Raw genomic sequence first — 25449 nt, forward strand, 5'->3', positions numbered from 1 at the left:
GTTGGCTAGCGTGGTCACGGCCCCCGCATTATGGCATGCATGGGAATTTTTTGAAATGCCATGGCGACACACGCTACGCCACGGCACAGCAGAGTGGAGCCATTTCGCACGACTTGTGCCATGATGATGAGTTTTGACGTGCTAAACAAGATTGACATGCCTCGGGGGGCTCTCGCTGGCTGTCAGATGTCAAACACGACAAAGGCCTAGACCGTGTTGGTAAAAGACGATCTCACAATTGCGCACTGCCAAAGGACGCGGTTGCATGTGGCCATAGCTCCCCATTGGCTGCTTCGGGAGGCAGGCGCGTTGGGGATCTTGTTTGTCCAAGCTCCATACGTGCAGCACTACGTCACTTGCACGCACACACTCTACCCGCCATTGTCTGTCCCTCCCCTCATAAACTCTCTGCCCACCATTCCCTCCTAGTCTTCACACCTCTGCCGAGTTTGCCTAAACCTGGTCCCTCGTCTTTTCTCTCTCCATTACCCATATACCAAGCATTCTCACATCGGCAGCCGCATATCATGAGGTTCTCCCTGTCATCCGCCCTCGTGGCGTCGCTTGCTGCTACAGCAACGGCCAACAGCTGGTTTGGAAGCACTGGTGCGTATAGTAAACAACCCCTCCCATTGCCCATTGCGTCATGCAACAGTCGGCTGACGACGACAAGCAGTCTACGACAAGTGGCACGAGTCGGAGCTTGAGCGCTGGCTCAGCGACCACGGCATTCCCCACCCCAGCCCCTCTGACCGCAAGAACCTCCAGTCGACGGTCAAGGCCAACTGGAACGACAAGGTCGTGACGCCCTACACCAGCTGGGACGCGCAGACTCTCCAGAACTACCTCTCGCTCAAGGGCCAGCAGGCAAAGAAGGGCACCGAGAAGGATGCTAAGAGCCTTGCTGAGCAGGTCAAGGTCTACTGGACCGAGACCGAGGACTCCGCCAACCAAGCCTATGGCAGTGTTAAGGACTGGATCTTCGACTCGTAAGTACACAGTATCATATCGCTTGCACAGTGACTAACAATCCGCAGTTGGTCGGATTCTCAGCTCAAGGCTTTTGCCGACAAGCACGGCATTCCCGTCCCCCAGCCCCGCCAGCGTGACTCTCTTCTCGCCGCCGTCCGTGACAACTACCAGTCCGTAGCCGAAAAGGCCAAGGAGTCTGCCAACTACCCCGGTGACTGGCTCTACGCCTCCTGGTCTGACTCTGACCTCAAGTCTTGGTTCGACGAGCGTGGCTACAACGTTCCCCAGCCCAGCACCCGCGACTCGATGATCGCTGCTCTCCGCCGCCAGTCTCGTCTTGCCAGCCAGCAATCCCAGGGTGCCTACGCTTCCGTCTCTTCCGCTGCTGCCAACGCTCAGCAGAGCCTCAGCGACGCTCTCCTCGACTCGTGGTCTGACAGCCAGATCAAGGAGTGGGCCGACAAGAACGGCATCAAGGTTCCTCAGGGCTCCAAGCGTAACGAGCTCATCGCTCTTGCCCGCAAGCACCGCGCTCGTCTCTATGGCGACAGCGCTTCTGCCACTGCCGGATCCGTCTCTGCTTCTGGTGCTTCCGCTTACGGTGCTGCTACTTCCAAGGCTGGTAACCAGTACGCTGCTGCCACCGGTGGCTTCGCTTACTACACCGACTTGATCAAGCAACAGATTGGTCTCGCCCAGGCTAGCGTTACCTCCGCTACTGACGCCGCCGGATCCAGTGCCAGCTCTGCTTCTGTCCGTGCTGCTTCCAGCGCCAGCTCCCTTACTGGTGCTGCCGCCAAGGCTGCTTCTTCATCCTCATCCTCCATCTCCAAGTCTGCTGCCAGCGCCAACGCCGCTGCCTCCTCTTCCGCTTCCAGCGCTTCTTCGGTCGCCTCAAAGTCTGCTAAGAGCGGATACGATGCCGCTGCCGCTAGCGCCAGCTCCGCCTCTGCCTCTGCTAAGCAGGAGTTGTAAGCGTCTTGCTACCCATCACCACCGACAAGCAACGTTCGGTCATATCCTTCCCCATTATGATATGACTGCCACACGTGCCACTTTCACGACCTTACGATCGCGTACAGAATAGGCGGAAAATGAAATGGAAACACTGTAACATTAGGATCACGACGATATCCCCTCTGCGACCACCTCCTGGTAGGCTTTCGGAGGGTCGATTTGAGTTTTTCTTTCATTCCTCCCTTGGAAATTGGGAGGGAAGGACGCGTGGCGTCTCACGTAGCTTAGTATGCCGCTTTGATAATGAGAAAAAGTATAATTGCACATGTTCTTTTCGAATGAATGAATGGTTGTTGTCTGATATAAGGTTGCCGTTGAGCGTCAGGTTGGACTGTAGTAGAAGTATCGCCTCAATGGCATGTCCATGTGTAGCAGTTCTTCCATCTTCGTAGCTGACTTGCAGTGTCGTATGTGGTCAATGAAGTCGACGCCAATCTAACGTGATCGGGACTAGCAAGTCTGTCACCCACAGCACCCTCAAACTCAATGCCAACCACCACAACTCTACTATGCACATATTCTAGAACATCCAACACGACAAGCTTTGACAAGCTCATTGCCCTGTAAGCCGCAGACCGATTTGTTTCACTCCGGATCTGCGACGCGAACACCCCGTTTCGAGTCTCACGGCCGTCTCCAGTTTTCTCACCGTACGAATGGGACGAGAAGAAGTGAACTCCGCATGCGTGAGATGCCAAAGAGTAATCCCGGATCCCCTTGGCCGGCTTCTAATAAGGTTGACAGCGTTACTTTTGAGGTGCAGGTTGTGAGAGCATGCGTGGCTGAGCGCCCGAAGGTGACTTCATCGGCCCGTGAGCCAGACGGAACATGTAATCAAGTTATTGGAGTATGGGAATATAAGACAGCGCTCAGGTGTCTGCAAAATGGTGTAACAGATTCTTCATAATTCATCTCAAGCATTCCTTGGTTTCTCTACGATCGCTACTCACCCGGAGTGAGCTACAGTTCAGTTCGAATACATCAACGTCTATATTTATCTAATACCAAATTCACCTTTTTCGCTTCACAAATAATCCAAAATGAAGACCTTTACCCTACTCTGCCTCTTTGCCTCTGCTCTCGCAGCACCCGCTCCCCAGGCCTCTGGCGCCGCCAACTGCGCCGCCATCCAAACCAAGCTCGAGCAAGGCATCCAGGCCAACCTCGATATTCAAGCCCAGGAGCTAAAAGGGTAATTTCTTCTCCCTTTTCCGTACAGTTCCCCGGTACTAACAGTTGCCCCCTCAGTGTATACGCCCTAAAACTCCAAGGCGGAACCGCCGGCTTCAACAACACCCAAACCTCTGTTCTCGCCATCCAACAACGCGGCGTCGACATCCGTGCCAACAACCAGAAACTTGCTCAGGAGATCAATAGTCCGGCCGCCGATGGATTGGCCATTGTAGCTGGTGCACAGACCAAGGAGATTGATCAGGTTAAGAGTTTGAAGGGTAATGCGGCAGCGGATGGGGAGACGATTAAGATGTTGGTGCAGGAGGTCATGGATGGGACGATGCAGAATCAGAAGAACTTGGAGGCGGCTAAGGGGCAGGTTTGTGCGAAGTAGGTGGTCAGCTTGAGCAGGAGTGAGATAGGTTTAATGGGTTTGGGTTGTATGGTACGATAATTGGAGAGACGGTAATGCTAGTTTGGTATTCACGTTTTCGTCTACGATAATGCGGCGTAGAGTACGTAGACGCTTACGAAGGCGGAGGAATGGTACACTACTTGCATCAGAATGTCAGAGATCAACAAAGCCACAAATCACTTACGCATTCAACGAACTGGTCACACAGCTGTTAGTTTCTTTTCTGTATGACAGAGTCGGATTTAACACTTACTCCGCTACCGTTGCAAGAATCCAGGGCGGGCCGCCCACCTCTACTAGGGTATACACAAGTCCTGAACGTAGGAAATGTCTGACTGGGACTGCCTGGTTCTTGGCACTGTACGCGTGTTATGACTTGGGATCCTCCTTTTTGTGCTCTGCTAACAACTTACGCAGAAGGACCAGTTCTGTGAACAGTTAGTAGGTGCTGGGTTTCTAGTCGTCGAACTGTACTCACATAGGGATCGGGACATGAAGACCCAGACGGTAGACCTCATCCTCCGTTACAAAAAGCAGCCTCAGAAATGGCGGCCATAGCCGCAAGTATTGGCAGGGAGAGTTTCATGGTAGTGGATGATGAGAATATGGTATTTCTCCAAGTGTACCAACCAGCTGGCTGCGTGATCAACACAAATATATACCCGATCCTGGTATTGTAGACGGATGAACCCTTGTCCAAGGGCCATGAGCGGCCACTCGTCAGGGTGGTCTCGCCGATGTACCTGGGTATTCTATATTAATTATGGTTCTGACTTGGTTTCCGCCGCGATGCATCCGCGGCTAGCTCTACCTAGCTAGCCAAATTTCACCCTGTTGCGAAGATAACATAACGTGGAGGTTGTGCAATGGAGACTCCCCTTGGTGTACAAATGGTAAAACGCAATGCATAGCATAGCAAGCAATGCTCTTCCCTAAAACCAAGTGGCAGCAAGCACGTAATCTGACTACACATAGTTGAGTCGAACTTGCGCTAACGCCAACTATCGAACCAGGCTGCTGGTGAACTGAATACGACGGTTGCCGGGTATCGAAGAGCCGCAGGGTTCGATTGAGGCGGTGACCCGGAATTTGGCGACCGGAAAGAAGCTTCCAAGCATAACGACTGGACGGAACTCGAGATGCCATGCATCGTAGTACCGCAGACAGTGAACTTTGTACCCTTTGCGAGGCCGACTGGGCGGCATGCGTCAGCACTAGGACCAACATGGCTAGCGCCGGACTAATTTGCATGGAGAAGCATCGGGATCAATGCTATCATCTAAGGCCCGAATACGAGTCTAAAATGGAATGATGTTGAGAATGAGAGACTGGGAATTAGCTACAGATATGCTGGGCTGCACTATAAATACCTTAACCCACGCTCTTCCGGAATATCACTCGCCTGCCAGCTACTCTATTGACTTTGACATTGTCCCCTCGAAAATCTGACAGTCATGCAGCCTCTTCGCATCTTCTTCTCTTTGCTTTTCGGTCTCACACTAGCATCAGCGTCCCCGGTTTCTGACACTGCCGCTCAGATCGTCGATAGCGCACAAGTACTTGGACGAGCCAGGTGTCTCTACTCCGGCTCTCAGATCAGGTCATGCTCAGGTAACGGCGCGGGGGTTGTTGCCAAGGTGACTTGAAGTGTCCAAATGGTGGGGGTTGTGCTGCGTCTGGCGTCTGCTACTACAACTGCTAAGGCTGCAAATGGATCCTTCTCTTTTCACTGTTTGCCCACATGGTAATTTGTTCTTTCCTCGGTGGTCTGGCTTCATCTAGTGACTAACAGATATAGACGTTTCGATGCGTTTCGAAAGCTTTATACGCAAGACATAAAATGATTGGAGTTCTTATTTCGAAAGCGTGTGTCCCCGTACGCTAGATTCAGTTCAATCATGAAGTGATCGATGGCGTCAAGTTTGGAGTCAATCTTGTAACTTCAAGAGAATGATATGTATTGTTTCCTCCTCTTTCGTTCGAACATAGAATCATGAATAGTTCAAGAGAGGTTCTCGAATGTATAGGTGATTATGTCTACCAGTTGGGAAATGATCAACCCACCAAAGCTCGAAGTAGTGCAACCAGGCTAGGACCTACGCCATATCTGCATGGAGCCGGATGATTATCGCGATGTCTTTCCGGGTCCATGGATTCGCAGTGTCTATTTCTGTTTTTTGTTAAAATTGGCTGCGAAACCACAGAGCCAGGAATATGGACGAAGGCCAAAAACATGGTGCTATCCTTCCAGAATGGCATGCCGGCGATCAAATCGATTCTGGTGTTTTGCAAGATCTCATATGCCCAAGGCGACACCGGCAACACTGGCCTTGAAGATTGAAGCATTTTTGCTGGATAACGGAAAGTCAAGCTCGACATGTACCGCTTGGCTATGAATCTCAAGTCGTCCCCACACTACGTCCAGACCACGAAAAGATTGATTGTGGGGATAAAGCCTGTCGAAAACTTGGGCCTCGTTCCTCAACCCACCACCTCCGCGTCGTTGACGAATGTCCATAACAACAACCTGGGATTAGGCTGTGATGGGCCCACGTCTCCTGCATACGGGCTAGACGGTGAGCAGGTGCCATCACCGCCCGAGCGCAGATTTCAGTGCGTCCCGCAAACCTGGGATAATCCAAGTTCCAGTCCTTTCAGGTATGTACTATAACAATGACGGAGCATTTGGTGTCAGCGATCTTTGGGCGATGTGCCGCCCCGCATTGTGATCGACGGCGAGGCCGCGGCAAGGCTGGCTGGTGATATTAGCATCGACAAACCTGACTCAGGGACAACTGATTCAGACAACAAGGATAAGCGAGGACCCGATGCAGTCTTTCACCCGTCGATAAGCCAAGATCGGCGCGTCCGGACGTGCATACTGCCCTGTTATGGTTAACAACAACAGCCTTGGCTTCGAATATGGCCATAGAACAGACTTTCGGGCTCCACATACCGAACTACACCCTGTGCAATCTACAACGTGACGTAGGAATAGTGCGCTGTTTCGAGTGCTAGACCACTCCTAGTAAACCAGATCGTAGCGAAAAACGAAGAGATGGAATCAAGACGGTTAGATGAGGCGCTGGATCTGCATCTAGCTCTCATTGTGGTGAGCTGAAGATGCAGAGTGTGGAGAGTCATAGCTGACGCTCTGCTGTATACGCCCGATTTCCATGAATGTGAGGTGAAACTGAGCAGTATAAGAGCCTGGTACATCCGTCGACTGTAAGTGTTACAACATCAATCATCTCTGATCATACCCGATACCTTGATCACCACCTTGCGAGTCATGATTGGCGTTAAACCACTTACATGCGGCCTCATTGCTGCTGTTGCTCCCATCGTGGCGGCTGGAAACCCTTTCTGTAAGGGCGGCATTCCTGCCGTCGTGGCGGCCGTCCTGACCGGACACAATCCTGCTGAGACTTTCTGCTCGAGCGCATATCCTCTGCCCAAAATCACGTCCACCCGAACTACAAGCACATCGATAGTAACGACCACGGTTGCTACTATAAGTCCTACCACCACTGTTGCCACAGTCACAGACACGTAGGTCCGTCATCGATTTCGAGGTTCGCAATGGCTAAGTCGACATAGAATCACTCCTTCCACCGAAACAGTCACCGTCACTTCAGCCACAGTGACAGAATCGGTCAGCACGACTGTTGATACTACCACATTCACACAGTGAGTTTGACACTGCTAGTGACGATCTTCCAAACCTAATGCCTCCTTAGATACGTTGAAGCGACGACTACGTCCACATCTACGTTCTACACCATCTCCATCATACAGAAGCGAGATGCCGACAATCAGCTGGTTGAACGTACCAATCCCAAGGCAGCATCCCAATGGGCTAGCGTCCAGAAGCAAGCCAAGTCGTTTGTCGGCAGCGTGTGCACATGTCTGGAAACCCCTGTCACTGTCTCCGCTACAACGACGCCATTGACAACGACAAGCGTCATGGCCACTTCGTCCGTTGAGGTCACCGCTACAGCCACGGCGTAAGTCCAGAACATTTTTTGAGCGAATCTGAAAGCCTGACTTTTGCAGCACCGCGACTGCCACCTCGACCGTATCTGCCACCTCAACCACCACCACAACACTTTCCGTCACCGCGACCAGCAGCACCACAATCACTACCACGACAACGCTTGTCGAGACAGTCACAGCCGTCGCACAGTACCGTGGTCCCATCTGCAACGTGCCGAACATGCAAGCAGGTTCCGGAGGCTGCTCGCCGAACTGCTTCTGCGATCCTCGCACGCCCGGTGGACAGCAATACGGCCTCTGCGACACCGCTACTGGCTGCAATCAGCCCGCCTGCTCTAGCGATCTTGACTGCGGTCCTGGCCAGGCTTGCGCCGATTACAGTTGCCCCCAAGGTGCAGTGTGCGTGAGCTACACGGGTTGCGCGTCGTCATTTGTGCCGTCTCAGGAGCCGGCCAAGAGGGGGTTGGTGGGCGGTGTGAAGAGGAAGGTTCAAGGAGAGCGGAGGGCACAGGCGGTTGATGCGAAGAAGTTGCTAGAGTGCAGGTGGGAAGGACTTATGCCGGAGCAATGCCCAGCTTAGGGCAGATGTACTCCAGAGGATGGGTAGCGTTCAGGGTGAACAGCAATCCCGAATTTCCATCAGTAATATCCGACTCTGGCCCGCGTGTATCCGTGTCGTGACGACTGCCTGAACATTAATTTTCTGGTCATGGTTGGTTCTCCCATACTAGCTCTTTCTCCGAAACCTCGCGGCTCGTTCCTATGTGAAGGTACGTAGACGGGCGTGGGCAGTGGAGCGAAGAACGCGTCAACGTACGTGTGGAACACGCTTGCCAAAAGAAATCGGTGACGTCATTCATCATAACAACCAAACACCAATCAACCCGATTCAATATGTCAACGCTAGATTGAATTTGTATTGGATGTTGGTGGTGACTCCCAAGGGCAGTTCCGGGTTTGGATGTTTGGGTCTTCTGCGCCTCTAACAAGCGGATTTGTAGTCATTCCCTTCCCTTTTTGGTGTTAGAGAGAGGAGGGTGTTAGTGCAAGAAATCGGAGCAAAGAAGCAGACTTCACACAAAATGAGTCAAGAGGCGCTAGAAACATGTACACATCTCTGCCTGGAACTTGGAACCTTTAACAACATTTGACGGTTTTCGATGGCCGGCTTCAAAGTCGGGTTTGGAATCTAAGTGAGTGATAGACTAAACTCTAGAGATCCACTCACACCCATTACTCCCATCCAACAATCCACCGGCCAGCCCCCTTCCCCAACTCATCGCCGAGTCCTACCAAGCTCCGCTCCAAACCTTCTAGTCCCTCCCTAACTCTCACTTCAATCCTCCGTCTCTCCTCAAACGTATTCTGCAGCGCAACGAATCCACCAGCCAAAATCTCATAAACCCACAAACCCCCAGTCTCCGTTGCCAGGTAATCACGATGCGCCTTTCTTAGTTTAGTAATGAGGCATGAGTTCTTGATCTTGATAGTGAACGGACTCAGAATCTGCGACGGGAGGAGTGCCGTGGTATGTGCAGTGTGGACAGAGAAGATAGTGCGACGATATGTAAGCCAGGCAGCGACAGCGATGGGGAAGCGATCGATGCAGTCCTTGCCCACTGGCCTAGCAGACAGGAATGGAGTGAGCTCGAGGAGGGAGTCTTCGATCGCGTCGAGTGTGGTAGTTTCTGGAAAATGTGGCGATCCAAAGTTGTCGAGGTATGAGAGGAACACAGTCGTCAAGTCCGCACAAGCAGCTTTCATGTCGTTGTTCATCATATCCATGTGTTTCTTCAGCACGTCGCACTTCTTGTCGTCGTTGGACACGTCAATACTGGACTGAAGTGTTTCCTTCTCATAGTGGTCCAGCGCTTCAATCATCCTCTTTCTCTTGTCTATTTTCTCTCTCCTCTCCCTGTCCGGAAGGGCGTTAAGCTCATCAAGGTGTTCCATACAGGCGATCGCGGATGCAGACTTTCCAGCCCCAACAGTCGTCTCATTTGTCCTTGGCCCAACTGACTCATTCTCTCTGGGTACCTCAGCTCCGTCTTCGCGACAGAGCTGCAATGTCCCCGAGTGCAGTTGGGGAGTGAGAGACGTCACCCTGCTTCTACTTGGACCGGAAGAGCTGAGCAAGGAGGCAGCGATCTCCATGGGCGACAGAAGGTGAAGAGATGGCGTGAGGGCGGCTGCATGATCGTGTTTTGGGCCGCCGAAGCGCTCTGGAAGTGGGAGTTTGACCACGAGACTAGGCATCGTGGTCGCGAAAATATTGAGTAGTAACGACGGTTCTGGTAGTAAAGCGTCAAAGCTAGAATTTGATCGAATCGATGCGGCAGACAAGGGCGAGCGCCGTTGAATGAAGACGAGTGAGGTGTCGTGGTAGCATGAGAAGTTGGACGTTGGGCGACGTCGCGTGAGAGGTTGCAAAAAAGTGAAAGTGAGAGTAAACGCAACCGATAAGAGGTGAAAGTGAAAAATGAGCATTAGCCTCCAATAATGTATCCCGAGACGCCTAAACGATTCATCCAGCGCCTATCTGGTAAAAAAGAAAGCAGAATGTAAACCGTACTATACATGTGCAAGACGTTGGTATCAAGACTTATCCGCATCCAGAGTACCAGTACGTGCCTTCGTCGCCTCGTCATCCACACGAGCCTTCTCAAGCTCCTTCCTAGCGGGAGTGGCTACTGTATCCAGCTTCGCAGCTTCCGTCATGACTGTCAGTTGGTCTGCAGGAGCAACACCGTTCTTGTTCCCAGTCATAACCCCATCGTTTTTCCCGTCACCATCGTCAGCCCCTTCTCTCGCCTTCATCAACCTCCACAGCACACGATCGGCTGCCCTCAATATCCTGCTACCGTCCTCAGCATCCCTCTTCCACCTCTCTCTGTGCTCCTTTGAATATCTCTCATCCCTGCACCCCTCCTCGAACCTCTTGACCTCAGCCGCAGTCTGCCAGTGCACCTTTTCAATCTCGCCTATCGAATACGTCGGCTTGTGTGTCGCGAAGGAAGTCAGGGCTTGAGGAGTGGGCAGCCAGTCGGCGAGGGCATCTGTTCGAGTTGTCACCGTGTTGGAGGAGGAGGAGGAGGTCGAGGTAACGTTCGTGGCTAGTTCCCAAATAAGCTTGTGCTTGAGCGACATGCGCCAATGGATGAGCTTGACGTCAATGTCGTTCGCTGCAGCGCGAAGGCGATTGTACGCTACGTCGACGAGATGGATTTCTTGAAGACGCTGGTGCCGTTCTTCTTCATCCGTGGTATCCATGTGACAGTACTCGTACTGCTGCTGTGCGTTGACAAACAGGAGGTATTCGGCTTCCCTGAGTAGTTCCTGTCTGTCGGCCTCCATGGCTTCGATTCTAGCCTTGGTGCTCTGTACGTCAATCTGCCGCAGGTCCTCGGCGTACTCGATGGGTGCAATGTAGAAAGGCGGCTGCTCTTCGACAGGTGCTTCGGTGATTGCCGCGGGCGCCTCGCTGCCGGCGAAGGGTTCAGTGGCCTGGTCCTCTTGCTCAAAGACTTCCTGGGGCAGCCATCTTGTGTACCACAAGCTGTTGTGTCGCACGTACTGCTGCATGATGGGATCAAGACTGGCCATCATCTCAGCGTCCCAGAAGATGGACCAGAACTCGAGTGATCTTCGCTTGAGTTGCCGACCAAGGTATTTGTAAGCCTCCTGTCTCTCTCCAGTGTACTGGAAGTATGCATGTGCTCCCAGCACGCCTGCACAAGCACCGGTATTCATCATGCCCAAACATGTCCTCCATCGTGGTATAGCAGGCCGGCGCATCATCAGCGACGGCACCGAGACAGCCAGCCCCAGTGCCGCGCCTGCCAAAGCCCCATCATCAACGGTGTATCTCTTTGTCCGCTCATAGAGCTTCCACGTCTGGACTTCCGGCACCTTTTGCGACACCACGACCTGTGCGAAAGCCGAGTAGTAGTACCAGTTGAGCGTCACTCCTGCCACACCCGCCCACACGCCCAGTCTGGCTGACGTCCGGATGAAGACGGCGGCTCTAGATAGCGGCTGTGCCGGAGTCACTCTCTGACTATATCTCGATGCAAAGGACGTGTATGCGGCGGCAAGAGCGGTCGAGGAGAGGACAGAATACTGGAGTGTCGCATTGGCGCCGATGGGATCCGGTCGTCTCGGGACAAGTTGATGCTGCCCTTCGCCTACACCCTCTGATCAGCAGTGTTCCCAATGTGGTGTAGTCTGTAGTGGCCATACCAGGCGGCGCAAAGAGTCTCAGCACCATGGCGCCGAAGCTGCGTGTGCGGTGCGATACAGGCAATGGGCCATGGGATCATATGCGAAGAAGAGCAGTGCCGCCGGGCGTTTGTATGCGAACGACGGTCCGAGACGGCGGCAAAGTGGTGTGCGGCTATGGCGAGCGCGTGAAGCACCCACGAGGCTATCCATGGCAGTTAGGGTGCGCGGGCGGTGACGGTGAGTGGGCGCGGCTGGGGGGAGTCATGAGACATGAGGCCGGCGCATGTCTTAGACTGGCAGCCACAGCGGGCGGCCCCCGGGAAGACGCGTCGCAGGGGACGGTTGCCATCCTTGCCCTGTTCGCATCAAAAAGGCAGAAGGCGAGGGCTGCAAGGACGCGAGACGCGTCAAGCATGGTGTCGTCGTTGTGCAGCACAGGATTGGTGCGTGAGTGGCGCCATGATGTGCATCGTCCGGGATGTGTATGGCGCACGTGAAGACGTGTGGTCAGACGACGATATCGGTCTGGAACTCCCCTCAACAAGAATCCTGCTGAATATTGCCGCGACTCACAGCGCACTCATCTGGTCGTTGGCCGATGGAATCTCACAATCTGCACAGCCCAAGAGCACAAACATGGAATGCCTCATCCAAGCTTCATTCATTACTAGCCGCAATCTTCATCCATTACAACAAAGTAGTAGTGCCGATTTACTAACACAAGCTATCGGAAACCGCACCCGCTTTTCGGATTGCAAACAAGTAAAAAAAAACAGAGAGGTACTGTACTGTAATGCCCAAACGCCGTCGCTAAATGTTGAAAAGCAAGCCAAAGACTTACGCAAGGGCCCAACCCACGCTAAGCCGCCGTCGTAGGCAGCTGCATTAGTACAGGTACAAGGAAAACGATATACAAGAAACCCAAACTTGTACAGAAAAAAAAGCAAAAGAAATATATAGCGGAAGACAGATCAAAGAAAAGCAACGACTCCGTTGCTCAGACCGCTGGTTCACCCAGCCCTAGTATCCCGTCTCTGCATGACAATCTTCGCGTCTTCGCTGCGTAGGAATTCAAACACACCAAGCTCAAGCCTAGCCAGCCCGTCCTTGAACAGGTACTCCGACCCCTCCGTGTTCGTCATGGCTCTAAATGCCATGCACAGCAGATCCTCTGGACTGAATCCATCCACCGGACTCATATTCTTCCACTTGAGTCGCATAGCCCGAAGATCGTTCATGGCGAGCAAACGATCCACCAGTCCCACATGTGAGACACCAGGATTCGCCTGCATCGAATGCCGCAACGACGCAATGGCCTGCCGTTCGTGCAGCCAAGCTGTCAGGATTTTAGACACGAGCTCATAGTGCTGACCAAGTTCGGCCCGGAAGAGGCTCTCCCCGTGGAACCACAGCGTGTGCATGCGCGCAAGAAGGGCCGGCTCGTCGGGTGGCATCGTGGTGCGTGGATAGAAGAATGTAAAGAGGCCAGCAGTTACTTCGCATTGGAGGAGGCGGAGCTCCGCCGTCGTCACTATCCCCCTGGGGATGGTCGGTGGTGGCTCCGCGACCTGCGCCATTTCTCGTGGCGATAGTACTGTTTGCTGTTGCTGGCTTTTTAGTACAGGCTGATGGGTTTGGTGGGGTGACGCGTGTTGTGGTGCGGCAGCTTGACTAGGATTCGATGGCAGTCGCTGTCTACTTAATGGTGCTGGAGGGGCTTCTTGTGTCGGCACGAGCTGTATGCCGTACGCTGGAGCGCTTTGTATTGCGGGCACTGATGTGACCGGCTTATTAGGTGCCGTAGTTGGCTGATTAGATGCGGCCTGCGCGTGGGGTGTACTAGATCTACTGCGAGGATGAGGTGCAAGAGAACGGCCAAAAGGATGGCTCGGGGTATTTGCCCGACTTGGTGGTCGAGGCGAAGGCTGATGCTGAGCTTGAATATGCAGGTGAGAAGGAAGATGCGTATGTTGAGGATGTGGTTGGGGTGGTTGCACATGTGGCGACGCCTGATGGTCATATACAGTATGGGACGGTGTCGGTTGTGATGTTGGTGGCTGGGTTTGTGGTGGCTGCTGCTGCGATTGCGGTTGCGGCGGTTGTGAATGCTGTTGTGGTTGCGGAGCAATATGCGCATGTTGAGCAGGTTGAACGGCAGGAGACTCCTTCTTCATATGTGCACTCGCTCCATTAGCTGCGGATGCATGGACTGCTTGAAAGCCTTGATTAGCAGCCGGCGTAGGAGTAGCTGGCGGTGCAGAGCGAGGTGTATCTGTAACAGATCGAGCCATTGCCGCACCATGTGAGGATGGCTCATAAGGACTTGTATAGCTGTTGCTGTGACGATGTCCAAGTGGATGGGGAGGCCGATGCACTTCTCTCGAAGATTCTCTTGTTGGCTCCCGTACCGCTTCTCGAGGTGGCTCACTTGCAGGGGGCGTATTGTTGACAGCAGTGAAGCTTGCAGTGTTGACTGCGGTGAAGCCTGCAGGTGCTGAACTCGTAGAAATCTGCGTGACAGCAGGAGGCCTTGACACGCCATTCAGGTCGTTGTTTGACAGGGGAGTGAGCTGTAACCGGGCGGGCTCGGATGCAGTTCCTGGTGCTGGTGAAAACCGATGGAGAAGGCCATGTGCCGGCATGGGAGGAATGTTTTCTGTGCTGCCCAGGCCTGCAGGATATAGCGACTTGAGCGACTTCCTCGGACTGCCCTTCCGGCTCACAGGCATTGTGCTGTAAGGCCGCTTGACAGGGGAAGCCTCAAGGTCGTCATCGTCAGACATGGTCAGATGGGCATTGCTCTTGCGCTTCTTCAGATTGATGGGTTTCACTTCAAATTCGGTGGTAGCAATAGTTTCCGGATCTGGTGGAGTGAGTGACTGTGGCGTTCCATGTGGCGACTATCATTGTTAGTTGGACGACGACGACGACGATATCAACCTGCATCATCACTTACAAGACCATCGCCATCAAGGTCGGCGAGTTGGTCATACTCGTTCGCACCGGACGGCCTCTTCAGCTTCATGTTGCGGATATAGTAGCAGGCTTTGATGATGATCCACCGATGCAAATGGATCTTGAGACTAAATCGGGATTAGCGCGCGTCCTGACAGTTGACACCTGACATGCCCGGCAACACCAACTTACATATCCTTATGCTCAGGTTCTTCGTAAAACAGGTCTTTGTTGTACGTCTTCTTGGTCGGGTCTGCTGTAAGTAAACAGCTCCGGTCCGCATCCCTGCCCCAAATAGCGGGTCCGTAACTCGCTAGCAGCTCTTCCAGCTCCTGGTTCAGGGAACTTGGATCCGCTGCAAAATCCAGCAATGCATCTCTTTCTTTTGGTAATTCCTTTGATAGCTTCGTCACCTCGCTCGACAACTTGCGGTAGTCTGGGTTGTCGAACTTCGGAATGCCGCGGTTGGTGGTGGAGGAAGACGCGGATAGGCCCAGGCCTAGGCATTCCGTCACTTCGCGTATAGTCGGATTATGCGAGCTGAAGACGGAAATCCATCGCGCGCGATCCCATCGTCGCACGCCGTGCTCAAGATCCAGGGCCAAGTTATCTTTTGAGCTCATGGCGCCACATGGGTGACGGCAGGTACGTCAACAGTGGAATAGGAAGCAGGAAAACGACGATGGAAAAGTAAGCGGACGGGGACGACAATCAATGGCGCGTGCGCCAAAATGTGATGGATCCGCTTGAGTTCCAAGGTTGGGGTGATTGATGGTAGCTTGCTCGGCAAAGGTAAAAGGAGTACGTTCCACTAGGCCGTCTTGGAACAAAGTTTTCTTATTGCCAGCTGCTGCTATCCCAAAAAAACTTTGTCCAGTCTCAGATGCCGATCGTGCTACCGAACTAGACAAAGAATCAAAGCCCCTTTGTACACACACAAGAAGAACAAACTGCGATGCAACCGTACAGTCGAGTAGGGACGGAAGAGTTTGCTGTGTGTGTGCGTGCGTGTGCGTGGGGTGGCGTTGGGCGGCGAAAGATTGATTGATGATGATTATTGATGCCGGTGACGTGTAGAAGGCGAATGATGGTACGCTGCGTCGAAAAGATACCCAGAAAAGAGGTGCATAGTCGCGAGACGGTGATCCGGCAAGGGCCGTGACAAAACATGTGCAGAGGTAATACGCGTCCGCACTCCGAAGTTAATGACTCGAACGCCAATAAATCCCTATCGAGTGTAATCATAGTACCGCCCCATCCTCATTCGTTCCTACGGAGCGGGCCCCTTCACCCTTGCTTGTTCAATGTACGACACTTGCACTATGAGCGATGCGGTCATTTGCTGGATTATGCTAATCATATCTATCGCAGGGATCTTCATCATACACGAGGTACAAATGAAATTGTCGCTAGCAGCACAACTCTTACTCGCATAGGCCAAAACATCCGATCCTCTTACTCAAACCCACCATTAGTCGTCACATGGGATGAGCGAGTGAGCGGCACTATCACGGTTTCGTATAGCCGTATCATGGTCAGGAGTTACAACTACATATGCATCTATGACGCGCTCGTCATGGCCCGTATCCATACCTGGGGACACTTGTTACTAACGAACCTGGATTACTCAACTATGTATTTCATCAATTTCCCCGACTGCCGTCGCATAATGCCAATGGGAAGTAAAGCGAAATGTCTGGTCAACGCCACAGCTCCAAAGAAAAAATGCGAAGCAATGTGACGAATGTGCGGCGTGGTCACTCCACTCTAAAATAGGAACGTGGCATTAGGGAGATTTACGGCGCAGTGCGGAGCCTGAAGACACGCCCCCTTGACTGCAGGGAGTAGACTAAGCGAAAGGGTATACTGCGAAGTGCTGCCGAGCCGTGTATTCGTTCGGAAACCAGTTGCCGAACTATCGAACGCTTCCTCCCACGCGCTCCCTATCCGATTCCGACGAGGTGATCGCAGTAAAGCAATTCCCTTGTCGCATAGTTCGAGTACGGCACGGTTGATGGGATGAAGCACTGCTGAGCTAGTGTAATCCTACACGGTCCTGTAACATTATCGAAGTAGCTGAAACCACCTTTTACGGCTGACCTACCCGAATAGCTTATTTTCCCGAATTGGACGCCTAGTGGGGCCCCCTCAACCCTGCTCATCGATCGGCACCCTGAAAACCTGAACGCCTGTAAGATCCACGTACACAGATTTTACGACTACACCAGCTCAGCACATGATACGTGCGTCTCAGGATAATAGCTATCGCGACTAGCGTCGTGACTCGCCAATGTACCAGAGCATACCCTTTCCCTCCTCCTCTTCTTCCTTGCGGAAGCTTTCCAAGTGATCGTGCAGCCATCCCATGACTTGCGTAAAGTCTACAGCTTTCCACTGCATCTCAACAGCATACTTCTCTCCAGCTAGCACCACGAGAGCCTGTCGCAGCAGCTCGTCGCGGTCCACAGCGAGATTGGGACCGAGACCGAAGCCTTGGCCAATATCTTCAAAGTTGGCGATGATCGTTTGTGTGCAGCCCATAAGGGTGCGGTGCTGTTGGATGCGGCGCTCAATTTCGGCGGCCGTGTGGCCTTCGGCTGACCAGCCTGTTATGAAGTAAGCATGCGAAAGCTAGATAGGCCTCCAGCTGGGCAACACGTACGGTCGTTTGCTCGTAACAGAGCTGATAGATGTCGCTTCAATTCCACCCATGTCAAGAATGCGCGTTCCCTGGCAACGAAGACGGGGATGTTCTCGATAATCTTGTTGTAGTCGGCTCGCACGCCTTCTCGCCAAGTCCTCTCAAGCTGGTTAAGGAGAGCCTCCTCGTCCATTGAGACGCCACGCTCTTCCCCGTATATGTACTGCCGCAGTGCTCGTAAACCATCGTAATCCAAGCCACGATACGATGCACTGTTGTTTGGCTGCGGCAGCTCTTCTGGTACGCCGTCATCCGACCGAAAGCTTGCGACCAGCGCGGCCATTTGAACACTAATCTGCCGATCAGCAGCAGCTTGGGTCGCGTTTGCGATCTGCTGTTGTACCGCTGCTTTGGTCTCGGTAGGATGTGCGGCTTGGGTGGGAGCAGGTCCTGACAACGTGCTCAGATACCGAGATTTGGATGCCTCAGCAGCAAGCTTGTTCCAGACACCCTCGACGATGCTACTGGGCTGTTGCAAGACCTGCTGTTCGTGTGTTTTCGTGGATGTGAATGCTGCGTTATCACTCGTCGCATGTCCACTGCCGTTGACAGCTGTGAATCCGCCCCCTTCTCGCGGTCCAATAGTAGGACTCTCTCCAGATTCTGGGGGCGTAAGCATAGCGCTCGATGACATGGGGCTTCCACGTGATGCTGTATCGCCATTGTGCAACACTGAGTTTGGTGCAAGCGCAACAAAGGATGCTGGCGTACCGCTTTCTTGCTGACCAGAAAACTCGGCGTCAGCTCGCGCCTGTCGGTTCTCCGCTTTCTTTCTTCTTTCGCGGTCCAGACGTTCGCGCGCAAGAATGACGTTGCATGCTTTCAGTCCGATCCACCAATGGAGGAGTTTGTGGATTCTACGCGGTGCTTAGCGATTGTCCGCTTCCATTCCGAGGGCGCAGGGTCATGACGAGGTTTGCTCTTGGGTTCACTTACAGTGCTCTGTCTTCCTCATTCTCAATGTAGAGATCCCTAGGGTAGAGGCCCTCTTCAACCCCGGGCTCATTCGCTGTGATTAGATGCTCACGGTCCCCCACTCTCCCCCAAACCTTAGCGCCATGTTTTTCAAGTAAGCCATCGACCTCCTCTTTCAAACTTCCCTCGTCGCTCAGAAACTTCATAAGCTCATCCGGCTCTTTCGGTAGGGTGGAGACGACATCACCCATGTCTGCAACCAATTCGCGCACTAGGGCGGATTCAAAGTTTGTCTTGCCTCGTTTGTTAGACGACCATCTTGCGCGTAGTCCAAGACGCTCAATCAGCTCGTGCATGCGCACTTTGGATCGATTTTTCATAATGTCCAGCCAGTCCTTGGACGTTGCGTACGTGATAGCCGAGCCGTCCATGATGCCTGGGTTTGATGCATGAATCGCGATGCTCCTCAAAGTAAGCTGAGTGTAAGCTATCAATGCTTCTGTAAGTAGTCGTATGATCCCCGAGCGTCGTGGCTTCGCAACTTTGTCGGGAAGCGTGATGTGTAGTGCTGATTTTCTTGGGTTTGGTTACATTCAGATGCTCTCAAGATCGTGACAGACCGATAGTGCAATCTTGTTAACGGGCCGCTCAAAGCATGTACGAGTCAGCACTACGGTGCGCAAGGGCAACAAACGGCATTCCGAAGATGAAATGAAAATACGATAGATGATAAGAGTACAGAAGCAGAAACCATAGCGTATGAAAGCTTCGTTAACAGGGTTAGCGGCGCCCACCTGGGGATGGCAGGCGGCACCATAGGGCAATTCTTGCCGATTGGCTGGACCGCGGCCTTAGTACGGCGATCGCCCCCAGACACTTACACAGTCTATTGTGCACATTGCTGTTCTTTTGCGATTTGCACGTCGAGTCCAGTCCGCTCCTGGTAGTTGTCGTTGATGAGTCTGGGCTTTGCGGATACCTGCGCCATTCCCATCGCCAGTTTCGGCTCCAGACATCCGTTGAGCGATATCGAGCTTTTTTTTTTCGGTTTCATACATGCGACGCGGACTCATTACGTTGTGGCGCATTCCGCGACGTGAATATACAACGTGACAAGAGTGTTTGGAGACGATGAGGCAAGACCCGTTCAAAGACAGGATCAGAGTTTCTAGGTGTATGTACATCCAGCTGCGTTGATACAGCTTTACCAGGGCACATTAATATTGTGCAGACACATTTCCGACCACCGACACTTTTGACACTCCGCACGACAAGGACCATGGACATGAACTCGGGGTATATGTAAATCAACGCAAAACGCAGCCGAGAGACTTCTCAGTGGTATCCGGCTGTTAGGTAAAGAGATTGCAAGCACGCTTCCAGTTGGGTCAAGGCACGCAAGGTTGGGAAGAGGCGCTATCGCTACCTGGCGTTCCATCTCGCTCACATGGAACCCGGTTTGCTCAACGACTTGAGTTCGATGTCGATCTTAGCATTGGGATGGTCTTGCCAGATGGAAGACTGGGCAAGCATAGTTTGCAGACGATCGAACGCGGCTTCAGTGCCTTTGCGCAGCACGACCGCTTTGGCACTTTGACCGAGACGGTACGTCATTCGCCATACGTTCGTTTTGCTGATTATGCTAGCAGCAGATGGGATGGCCTCAGCATCTTCCTCCAAAAGATCGAGCAAGCCTCTGAAAGACTTGCACTCGCTCAACGCGTGCACAAATTCATATTCGATGTCATCGTCAATTACTGTCCAGATGAAGCAGATTCGCTCAGCTTGCTCGTCGGTCAGGTCAAGAGATATGATCTTGGAAAAGTCTGCAGCACTGGTAGCTCGAGATGAAGGCCTCGATAGCTCTGATATTATCGGATCATGATGCTTTACATCTTCGGCAGGCGTTGGAGTCCTCTCAAATATTCGTTGTGGCGGTGGTGGCGGTGGCGGTGGCGGCTGTGCAAGGTGAACAGTGCCATCGTGAGAACTTCTCTGTACAGTCATAGACTCGTTTGCAGTCTTGTCGCTGATCCTGCGCCGTTTTCGCTTCGCAGATTGGTCGATTCGAGAATCGCTATCATCATCGTCTCCTCTGACCATGGCGGGCTGTGCTGGAATTGTGGTATTCACATCAGCAAGTCTCGATGGTCTGGGAGTAGAGGAAAGTCGTTTGCTACGTTCCGGCAGTTGTTTCAACCTGGACATAATAGCAGAACGCTCTTGCGGTGGTAATACTGTAAGGACGGTCTCCAATGTTCCAGCATCGCTGTCAGGGTTGCGGAGAGTGAGCATCATGTAATTGTTAACGAATGTGTCTCCCGTACCGCCATTGGAGATCTGAAAATTTTCACACAGTAAGTCAGTGCATGTTTCGAATACATTATACAAGTATAAGACTTACTTCGTAAGGACGAAAGGATTGGAGACCATGTAAAGATCTGTCACTCTTTTGGGGAATCATGATTGCGAAAACTCCAGCATCGTCATCGCCGTCGAGCGGCATAATCACGACTTTCTGCGTCTCGTCAACAAAATGGCCTAGCGACTGTGTAGTTGATCTAGGTAAAACGTACGACCATCTTTCCGAACTGCACCTCGCTCAAAGCAACGAGAGCCGACTCTTCCCTAGCACAACCTCGGCAGATTGCGTTGCGATTCTCTCTAGGAGAGCCCTGAACTATCGGAGGATACGGTGGGCTGAACTTGCTGTAGTTGGCCTTGAGATCATGGAAGGAGGGTAGTCCTCGAAATGACTGGTTTTGCCTCTCCGGAGCCAAGTAGCCAATCCAGACGCGTCGTGCAAAGAGCTGGTTGGCGGAGTAGAAGTGGCCTTTCAGGTGAGGATGCGCATTGAAACAATCGCACGCGGTGGTAGGACAGGTATTTGGTGCCTCTTCTTGAAGAGATGTCTCGAGCGTACGCAGCCTGGGTGACATCATAGGTGAAGTCAGTTCGCTCGACACGTTACTACGCGACAGCTGCACGTCTTTGTCTGGTGTTTGTGCTTTTGAGGCGTCACTCGTTATATTCGAAGGCATTCGTGACTGGATTTCGCGATCAGGCTGAGGGCTCGACTCATCGACGCTGGAGTCGCGTGCGCGCTCTGAGCAAGCTGATGGAAATTTCGAGATGGGAGTGCGCACACTCTTTCGCGCTCTTTGCGCCTGCACCGGCCAAAAAGTCTTGTGAGGCGACATGCCGACAGTTGCACGACAGCGACCGTTTGAAGTAGGCGGTGATGGCGGGCTGTTGTTTTGACGTATGAGGGAAGGAGCCCTGTTGGCAGCCGCCGCTAGCAGGCCGCACCTGCCTGGAGGCCGGGGCTCTGATTGGCCATATGACCTGGTGTCCTGTCGCAGCTCCACCCTGAATAGCTTGACATGTTCTTCAACCAATCTGACATATACCTCCACTTTACGTACAGCAAACGAAGACGGTAAGAGACAAAAATATTACAAAAATACATTACCTTCTGATGCAGGATCAAGACGTTCGAGACCGGACAACGGAACAAGTGTGCAGGCCTTCGTGGTGAGCTTCCGACGTCTCGTTCGACAATCGCAGCGCTTCTATGCCTCTGCGATAACACCCTATACACGCAGAATGGGAGAGAAAGAGCCTAACCACGTTAGCCCTGCCGATCACGTCGAACTCCTTGGACTTAGGACTCATGAGAACGAGAGGGCAGAACTTAAGTACGTGGTAAAAGACCCAATCCTTGGCCATAGGCCCGCCAGTGTGCCGTGGACACTTCAGCTGCACACTGTTTTTGGTCCATCGATTCGCGATCACTTTCAGGGTAACTCGTTCGATCCATCGGATCCGGCATCACTTAGCAAAAAGCTAGACGAGTATTTAGAGAAGTATGGTCCCTTGTTGTGGCCTGAACCAGGTCGTGGAGATAGAGGTCATCTTCGCGAACCGCAGGAGGGTACCAATTATACTCGCGATCTCATCTATCCGCGAGACAGCAATATGTGGGTTCTAGCGATTGACAGCCAGGAGCTACGCTAATGAGGCCAGCCTGAAAGAGCACCTGCGAACCATCGCGCTTTGCAAGGAAGCCAACTCCAAGACGGATTCTGAGTCCCATATTAAGAAAATACACAGTGATTTGAAAACGGCCGAGTTTGGTTCTGAAGATAAGGTCATCGCGGATATGCCATTAGCAACGAAGCGACGCAGCATTGACAGCATAAATAACAACACTGTTAGTCGACGCCTAGAATCTGAAGAGTGCGAAATGGACACCGGCTTCGGTGAACATGAAGACTTGGTATCGGGCGCCAGGGCAACATCTCAGGCTAGCACCTGGAGCAGGGATCCGCTCGACCCTCATTTCAACATCGAGCTGCGACTTCATCGCAGCAGAAAACGAAGCGCTTCAATTGGCCCGGGCCTAACTTGGTCCCGCGCAAACTTGATGTTCACGGAAAGAACCCAGTCATGTGAGGACCTATTTGTCCTTATATCCAACAAGATCGAGGCTGATTGCAGCTTCGTCATCGTCCATTTGCCAGAAGACATGTCCACAGAAGGTCAAGTGCGCATCGACCGAGGGTCCAAAGAATCCGAAGTCGTCTTCCCTCGCGTCCGGGGTATTCTGCAGAGGGCACGGAAATTTTCGTTTGGTCCTTTGCACCGTTCAGTCGAAGTAGAGATTGGCCTGGGACTTGATTAGTCGTCTTAAAAACATTACATGTTTCGCATGCTTCTGCGTATTTTCGTCTGTCCGTTGGCCTTGTTATCTGTCGTATAATTATTGTATTCATATTTCCTTTCTTTTTCTTCGTTTGCCCGTGCATGTTTCAGTGGGTACTACCGATCATGATCTACTCTCCTCTCATCGACAAGCACACTCCAGTTCTTTTGCACACTAATTCCTCCCATCTCAGCCTTGTGCGCACTGTCGTCGCTTGCTCTCCTTCCCATCTCAATCTCCACATTATGCTTCCCCTGCCTATCCTCGCCAACAAACTTGAACTCCTCCTCATCCTCCACTCGACTAATACCCGCCAGCGTCGAAAACAAGCCTCCCGTAGCGCCCTTCTTCCTTGGTCTGCCAGAGTTCTTCATATTTGACCCAAAGTCATCCATAGCACCATGCGAGCTTGGTCCGGGCGACCGCATATCCGAGGGCCGGGAAGAGGCAAAAGAAAAGAGTCGATCAAGGCCGATCCACCTAAAAGCGGGTTTCAGGCTAGGCAAACAAGCACACGTGAGACCGACGTTGACTTCGACGATAGACCATACGATAATCTCCCGGAAGTTGTAGGTGGGATCGACTTGACCTGAGATGGGAATCTGCAGGAAGATGATCAGGCGTACAAGCGAGACGATGGCGATGAAGGTGCCTAGGGCGAACATGCCCGCTAGCACAATGCGCTGGGCAATCGGTGCGTGCAGGCGCCAGACGTGCGGCAGAGGCATGCCGACGATGATGAAGTCGAGGATCACATTCGGTACCGAACCACCGAGGTAGATGTCGCGGGTCTGGATGCATTTTCCGTTTGTGATGGTTATATCCCAGGCGGCCTGTATGGGGAGGCAGTTGAAGATGACGCAGAGCAGCTATGAGGTGTGTTAGCTTTATGTGCGCGAAGACCCAATATCATGAGACGGGGTCTAAGTCTAGCTTACAATAGCGACACACCATGCGATCGACGCGGCAGTAACGGCGTATATGAATTTTCGAGACTTGATCTCAAATAGCCGCCAGTAGAAGGCTAGCACCGAGAGCTTGACGGTTGTAATGCTCAACGTATAAAGGATTTGGCCGATGTAGATGTTCCGTAGGAAAGCAATGGCTTGCAGCGGGTCCGTGATCTCATACATATGTACTCCGAGTGACTCTCGGATGCCTGGTAAACACTCGATGTTAGCCTACGAGTCATGTTGTTGAAGACGAGTGGGATGGACGACGTACCAATGATGCACACGTAGAAGAAACCGTTAGCCACAGCCAGTGCTAACATGGACATGTAGTCATCCATCTGAACATTGCGCCACCCCCCATGTCGCTTGTGGCAATAGACCTTGAGGGGGACGACTACCATGATCAGGATGTACGTTGAGATAGCCACGCCATCGAGACGACGGCGGTAAGACTGGCTGGAGAGGTCGTCAGTGACATGTTACCCAGTGTACTGTGTTCTGGTCGTGATATGACATGGGTTGAGCAAAGCGCGGAGACTGGTTGAAGAAAAGGTCCGACATAGTTGATGGGCAAGTAGATGAGACCAGAAGACTTACAGGCTCTCCTGCGGATTGATAATAGGCGCCATGATGCACAAGTTACACACACTCTCCTCTATCCTTTCGCGAGTACACCAGGTATCATGAACAAAGAGGAATAAGAGTCGCAGTGGCGTTGACGATGTTACACGAACACGACATACACAACAGTGCGGCACACCAAGTCATGATATACAAGAACAAGGCGAGGCCTCCAGGCAAAGAAGAAAATCCTCTCTCACGTCCAGCGCCCCGACCAAACTCCCCATATGTTCCCAATTCACTTACCGCCGCCGCCGCACCCTGTCGCGGGATCCCCTTTAGGCCGGCTGTGGTCCCCTTCAAACCCATGACGTACTTTGCTTCTTTAGCTAATGATCGGCTAATGCGAATGCAGAATTAGGCGATAATAAGTCATAACTCGAACATCGGCGAGGAACTTCTGGGGCTGTTAGACAAAGAATAAACCACGGAGGCACTCAAGCGACGGCACTGACACACAAGGAGGTCTTGGGAAGTGGAGCGACGTTACAGGTTAGGGATTCCTTGCCGGCCTGAGTGCTGCTCGCTTTCACGTGTAAGTGGTTGGGGTGGGTTCAGTACGGGACTTGCCCTCTAACGGAGACGGCGTGCGTGCTACGCGGGAGCGAAATGGGAACCCGCTCCACAATGGTTATCCGTGGATATTTCGGCATCGCCCACACTCTCGCTGCGAAGCGAGTCTAGAATACTGTGCTGTAGCTGCGTACTTTAGTCTATCCTGAGATCGAGAAAAGGAACAAGAACATATTTGCTTATGTGTTTTCGCAGGGTTCAATGAGTGCGTGCCGAGGCATAGCCAAACGTG

General features: G+C 52.6%; 10 protein-coding genes across 10 annotated transcripts; 3 read left to right on the forward strand and 7 right to left on the reverse strand.

Annotated features, from left to right (window-relative positions):
• Positions 1–364: 364 nt before the first annotated feature.
• Positions 365–2254, forward strand: ACET3X_000141 (uncharacterized protein). The gene is made up of 3 exons (XM_069446688.1): positions 365–606; positions 677–989; positions 1038–2254. The coding sequence occupies exons 1-3, from the start codon at positions 528–530 to the stop codon at positions 1945–1947; spliced, it is 1302 nt and encodes a 433-aa protein (XP_069310383.1). The 5' UTR covers positions 365–527; the 3' UTR covers positions 1948–2254.
• A 775-nt stretch (positions 2255–3029) lies between these two features.
• ACET3X_000142 (uncharacterized protein) lies at positions 3030–3556 on the forward strand (the record flags this gene model as incomplete). Its single annotated transcript, XM_069446699.1, has 2 exons — positions 3030–3181; positions 3238–3556. The coding sequence occupies 2 exons, from the start codon at positions 3030–3032 to the stop codon at positions 3554–3556; spliced, it is 471 nt and encodes a 156-aa protein (XP_069310384.1).
• Positions 3557–3757: 201 nt separating this feature from the next.
• Positions 3758–4284, reverse strand: ACET3X_000143 (uncharacterized protein; the record flags this gene model as incomplete). The annotated part of the gene is made up of 5 exons (XM_069446710.1): positions 3758–3773; positions 3831–3935; positions 3991–4005; positions 4056–4096; positions 4240–4284. The coding sequence occupies 5 exons, from the start codon at positions 4282–4284 to the stop codon at positions 3758–3760; spliced, it is 222 nt and encodes a 73-aa protein (XP_069310385.1).
• A 2585-nt stretch (positions 4285–6869) lies between these two features.
• On the forward strand, positions 6870–8153 carry ACET3X_000144 (uncharacterized protein; the record flags this gene model as incomplete). Its single annotated transcript, XM_069446721.1, has 4 exons — positions 6870–7129; positions 7178–7267; positions 7318–7584; positions 7634–8153. 4 exons carry the CDS (start codon positions 6870–6872, stop codon positions 8151–8153), a joined length of 1137 nt encoding a protein of 378 aa, XP_069310386.1.
• A 653-nt stretch (positions 8154–8806) lies between these two features.
• On the reverse strand, positions 8807–9526 carry ACET3X_000145 (uncharacterized protein; the record flags this gene model as incomplete). The annotated part of the gene is made up of 1 exon (XM_069446732.1): positions 8807–9526. The coding sequence occupies one exon, from the start codon at positions 9524–9526 to the stop codon at positions 8807–8809; it is 720 nt and encodes a 239-aa protein (XP_069310387.1).
• Positions 9527–10168: 642 nt separating this feature from the next.
• ACET3X_000146 (uncharacterized protein) lies at positions 10169–11840 on the reverse strand (the record flags this gene model as incomplete). Its single annotated transcript, XM_069446743.1, has 2 exons — positions 10169–11757; positions 11813–11840. 2 exons carry the CDS (start codon positions 11838–11840, stop codon positions 10169–10171), a joined length of 1617 nt encoding a protein of 538 aa, XP_069310388.1.
• A 2496-nt stretch (positions 11841–14336) lies between these two features.
• Positions 14337–15372, reverse strand: ACET3X_000147 (uncharacterized protein; the record flags this gene model as incomplete). The annotated part of the gene is made up of 4 exons (XM_069446754.1): positions 14337–14465; positions 14518–14694; positions 14751–14877; positions 14942–15372. 4 exons carry the CDS (start codon positions 15370–15372, stop codon positions 14337–14339), a joined length of 864 nt encoding a protein of 287 aa, XP_069310389.1.
• A 1648-nt stretch (positions 15373–17020) lies between these two features.
• ACET3X_000148 (uncharacterized protein) lies at positions 17021–18796 on the reverse strand (the record flags this gene model as incomplete). The annotated part of the gene is made up of 3 exons (XM_069446765.1): positions 17021–17355; positions 17412–18307; positions 18387–18796. The coding sequence occupies 3 exons, from the start codon at positions 18794–18796 to the stop codon at positions 17021–17023; spliced, it is 1641 nt and encodes a 546-aa protein (XP_069310390.1).
• A 1012-nt stretch (positions 18797–19808) lies between these two features.
• Positions 19809–20468, reverse strand: ACET3X_000149 (uncharacterized protein; the record flags this gene model as incomplete). Its single annotated transcript, XM_069446776.1, has 1 exon — positions 19809–20468. The coding sequence occupies one exon, from the start codon at positions 20466–20468 to the stop codon at positions 19809–19811; it is 660 nt and encodes a 219-aa protein (XP_069310391.1).
• Positions 20469–23186: 2718 nt separating this feature from the next.
• On the reverse strand, positions 23187–24652 carry ACET3X_000150 (uncharacterized protein; the record flags this gene model as incomplete). The annotated part of the gene is made up of 4 exons (XM_069446788.1): positions 23187–23939; positions 24009–24229; positions 24295–24479; positions 24621–24652. 4 exons carry the CDS (start codon positions 24650–24652, stop codon positions 23187–23189), a joined length of 1191 nt encoding a protein of 396 aa, XP_069310392.1.
• Positions 24653–25449: the final 797 nt, after the last annotated feature.

Source organism: Alternaria dauci, chromosome 1 (assembly GCF_042100115.1).
Source record: "Alternaria dauci strain A2016 chromosome 1, whole genome shotgun sequence".
Classification (NCBI taxonomy): domain Eukaryota; kingdom Fungi; phylum Ascomycota; class Dothideomycetes; order Pleosporales; family Pleosporaceae; genus Alternaria; species Alternaria dauci.

Coding starts and splice junctions, on each gene's coding strand:
- ACET3X_000141 (XM_069446688.1), top strand. CDS start 528: ATGAGGTTCTCCCTGTCATCCGCCCTCGTGGCGTCGCTTGCTGCTACA. Junction 607..676: donor CAGCTGGTTTGGAAGCACTG/GTGCGTATAGTA, acceptor GACGACAAGCAG/TCTACGACAAGTGGCACGAG. Junction 990..1,037: donor AAGGACTGGATCTTCGACTC/GTAAGTACACAG, acceptor AACAATCCGCAG/TTGGTCGGATTCTCAGCTCA.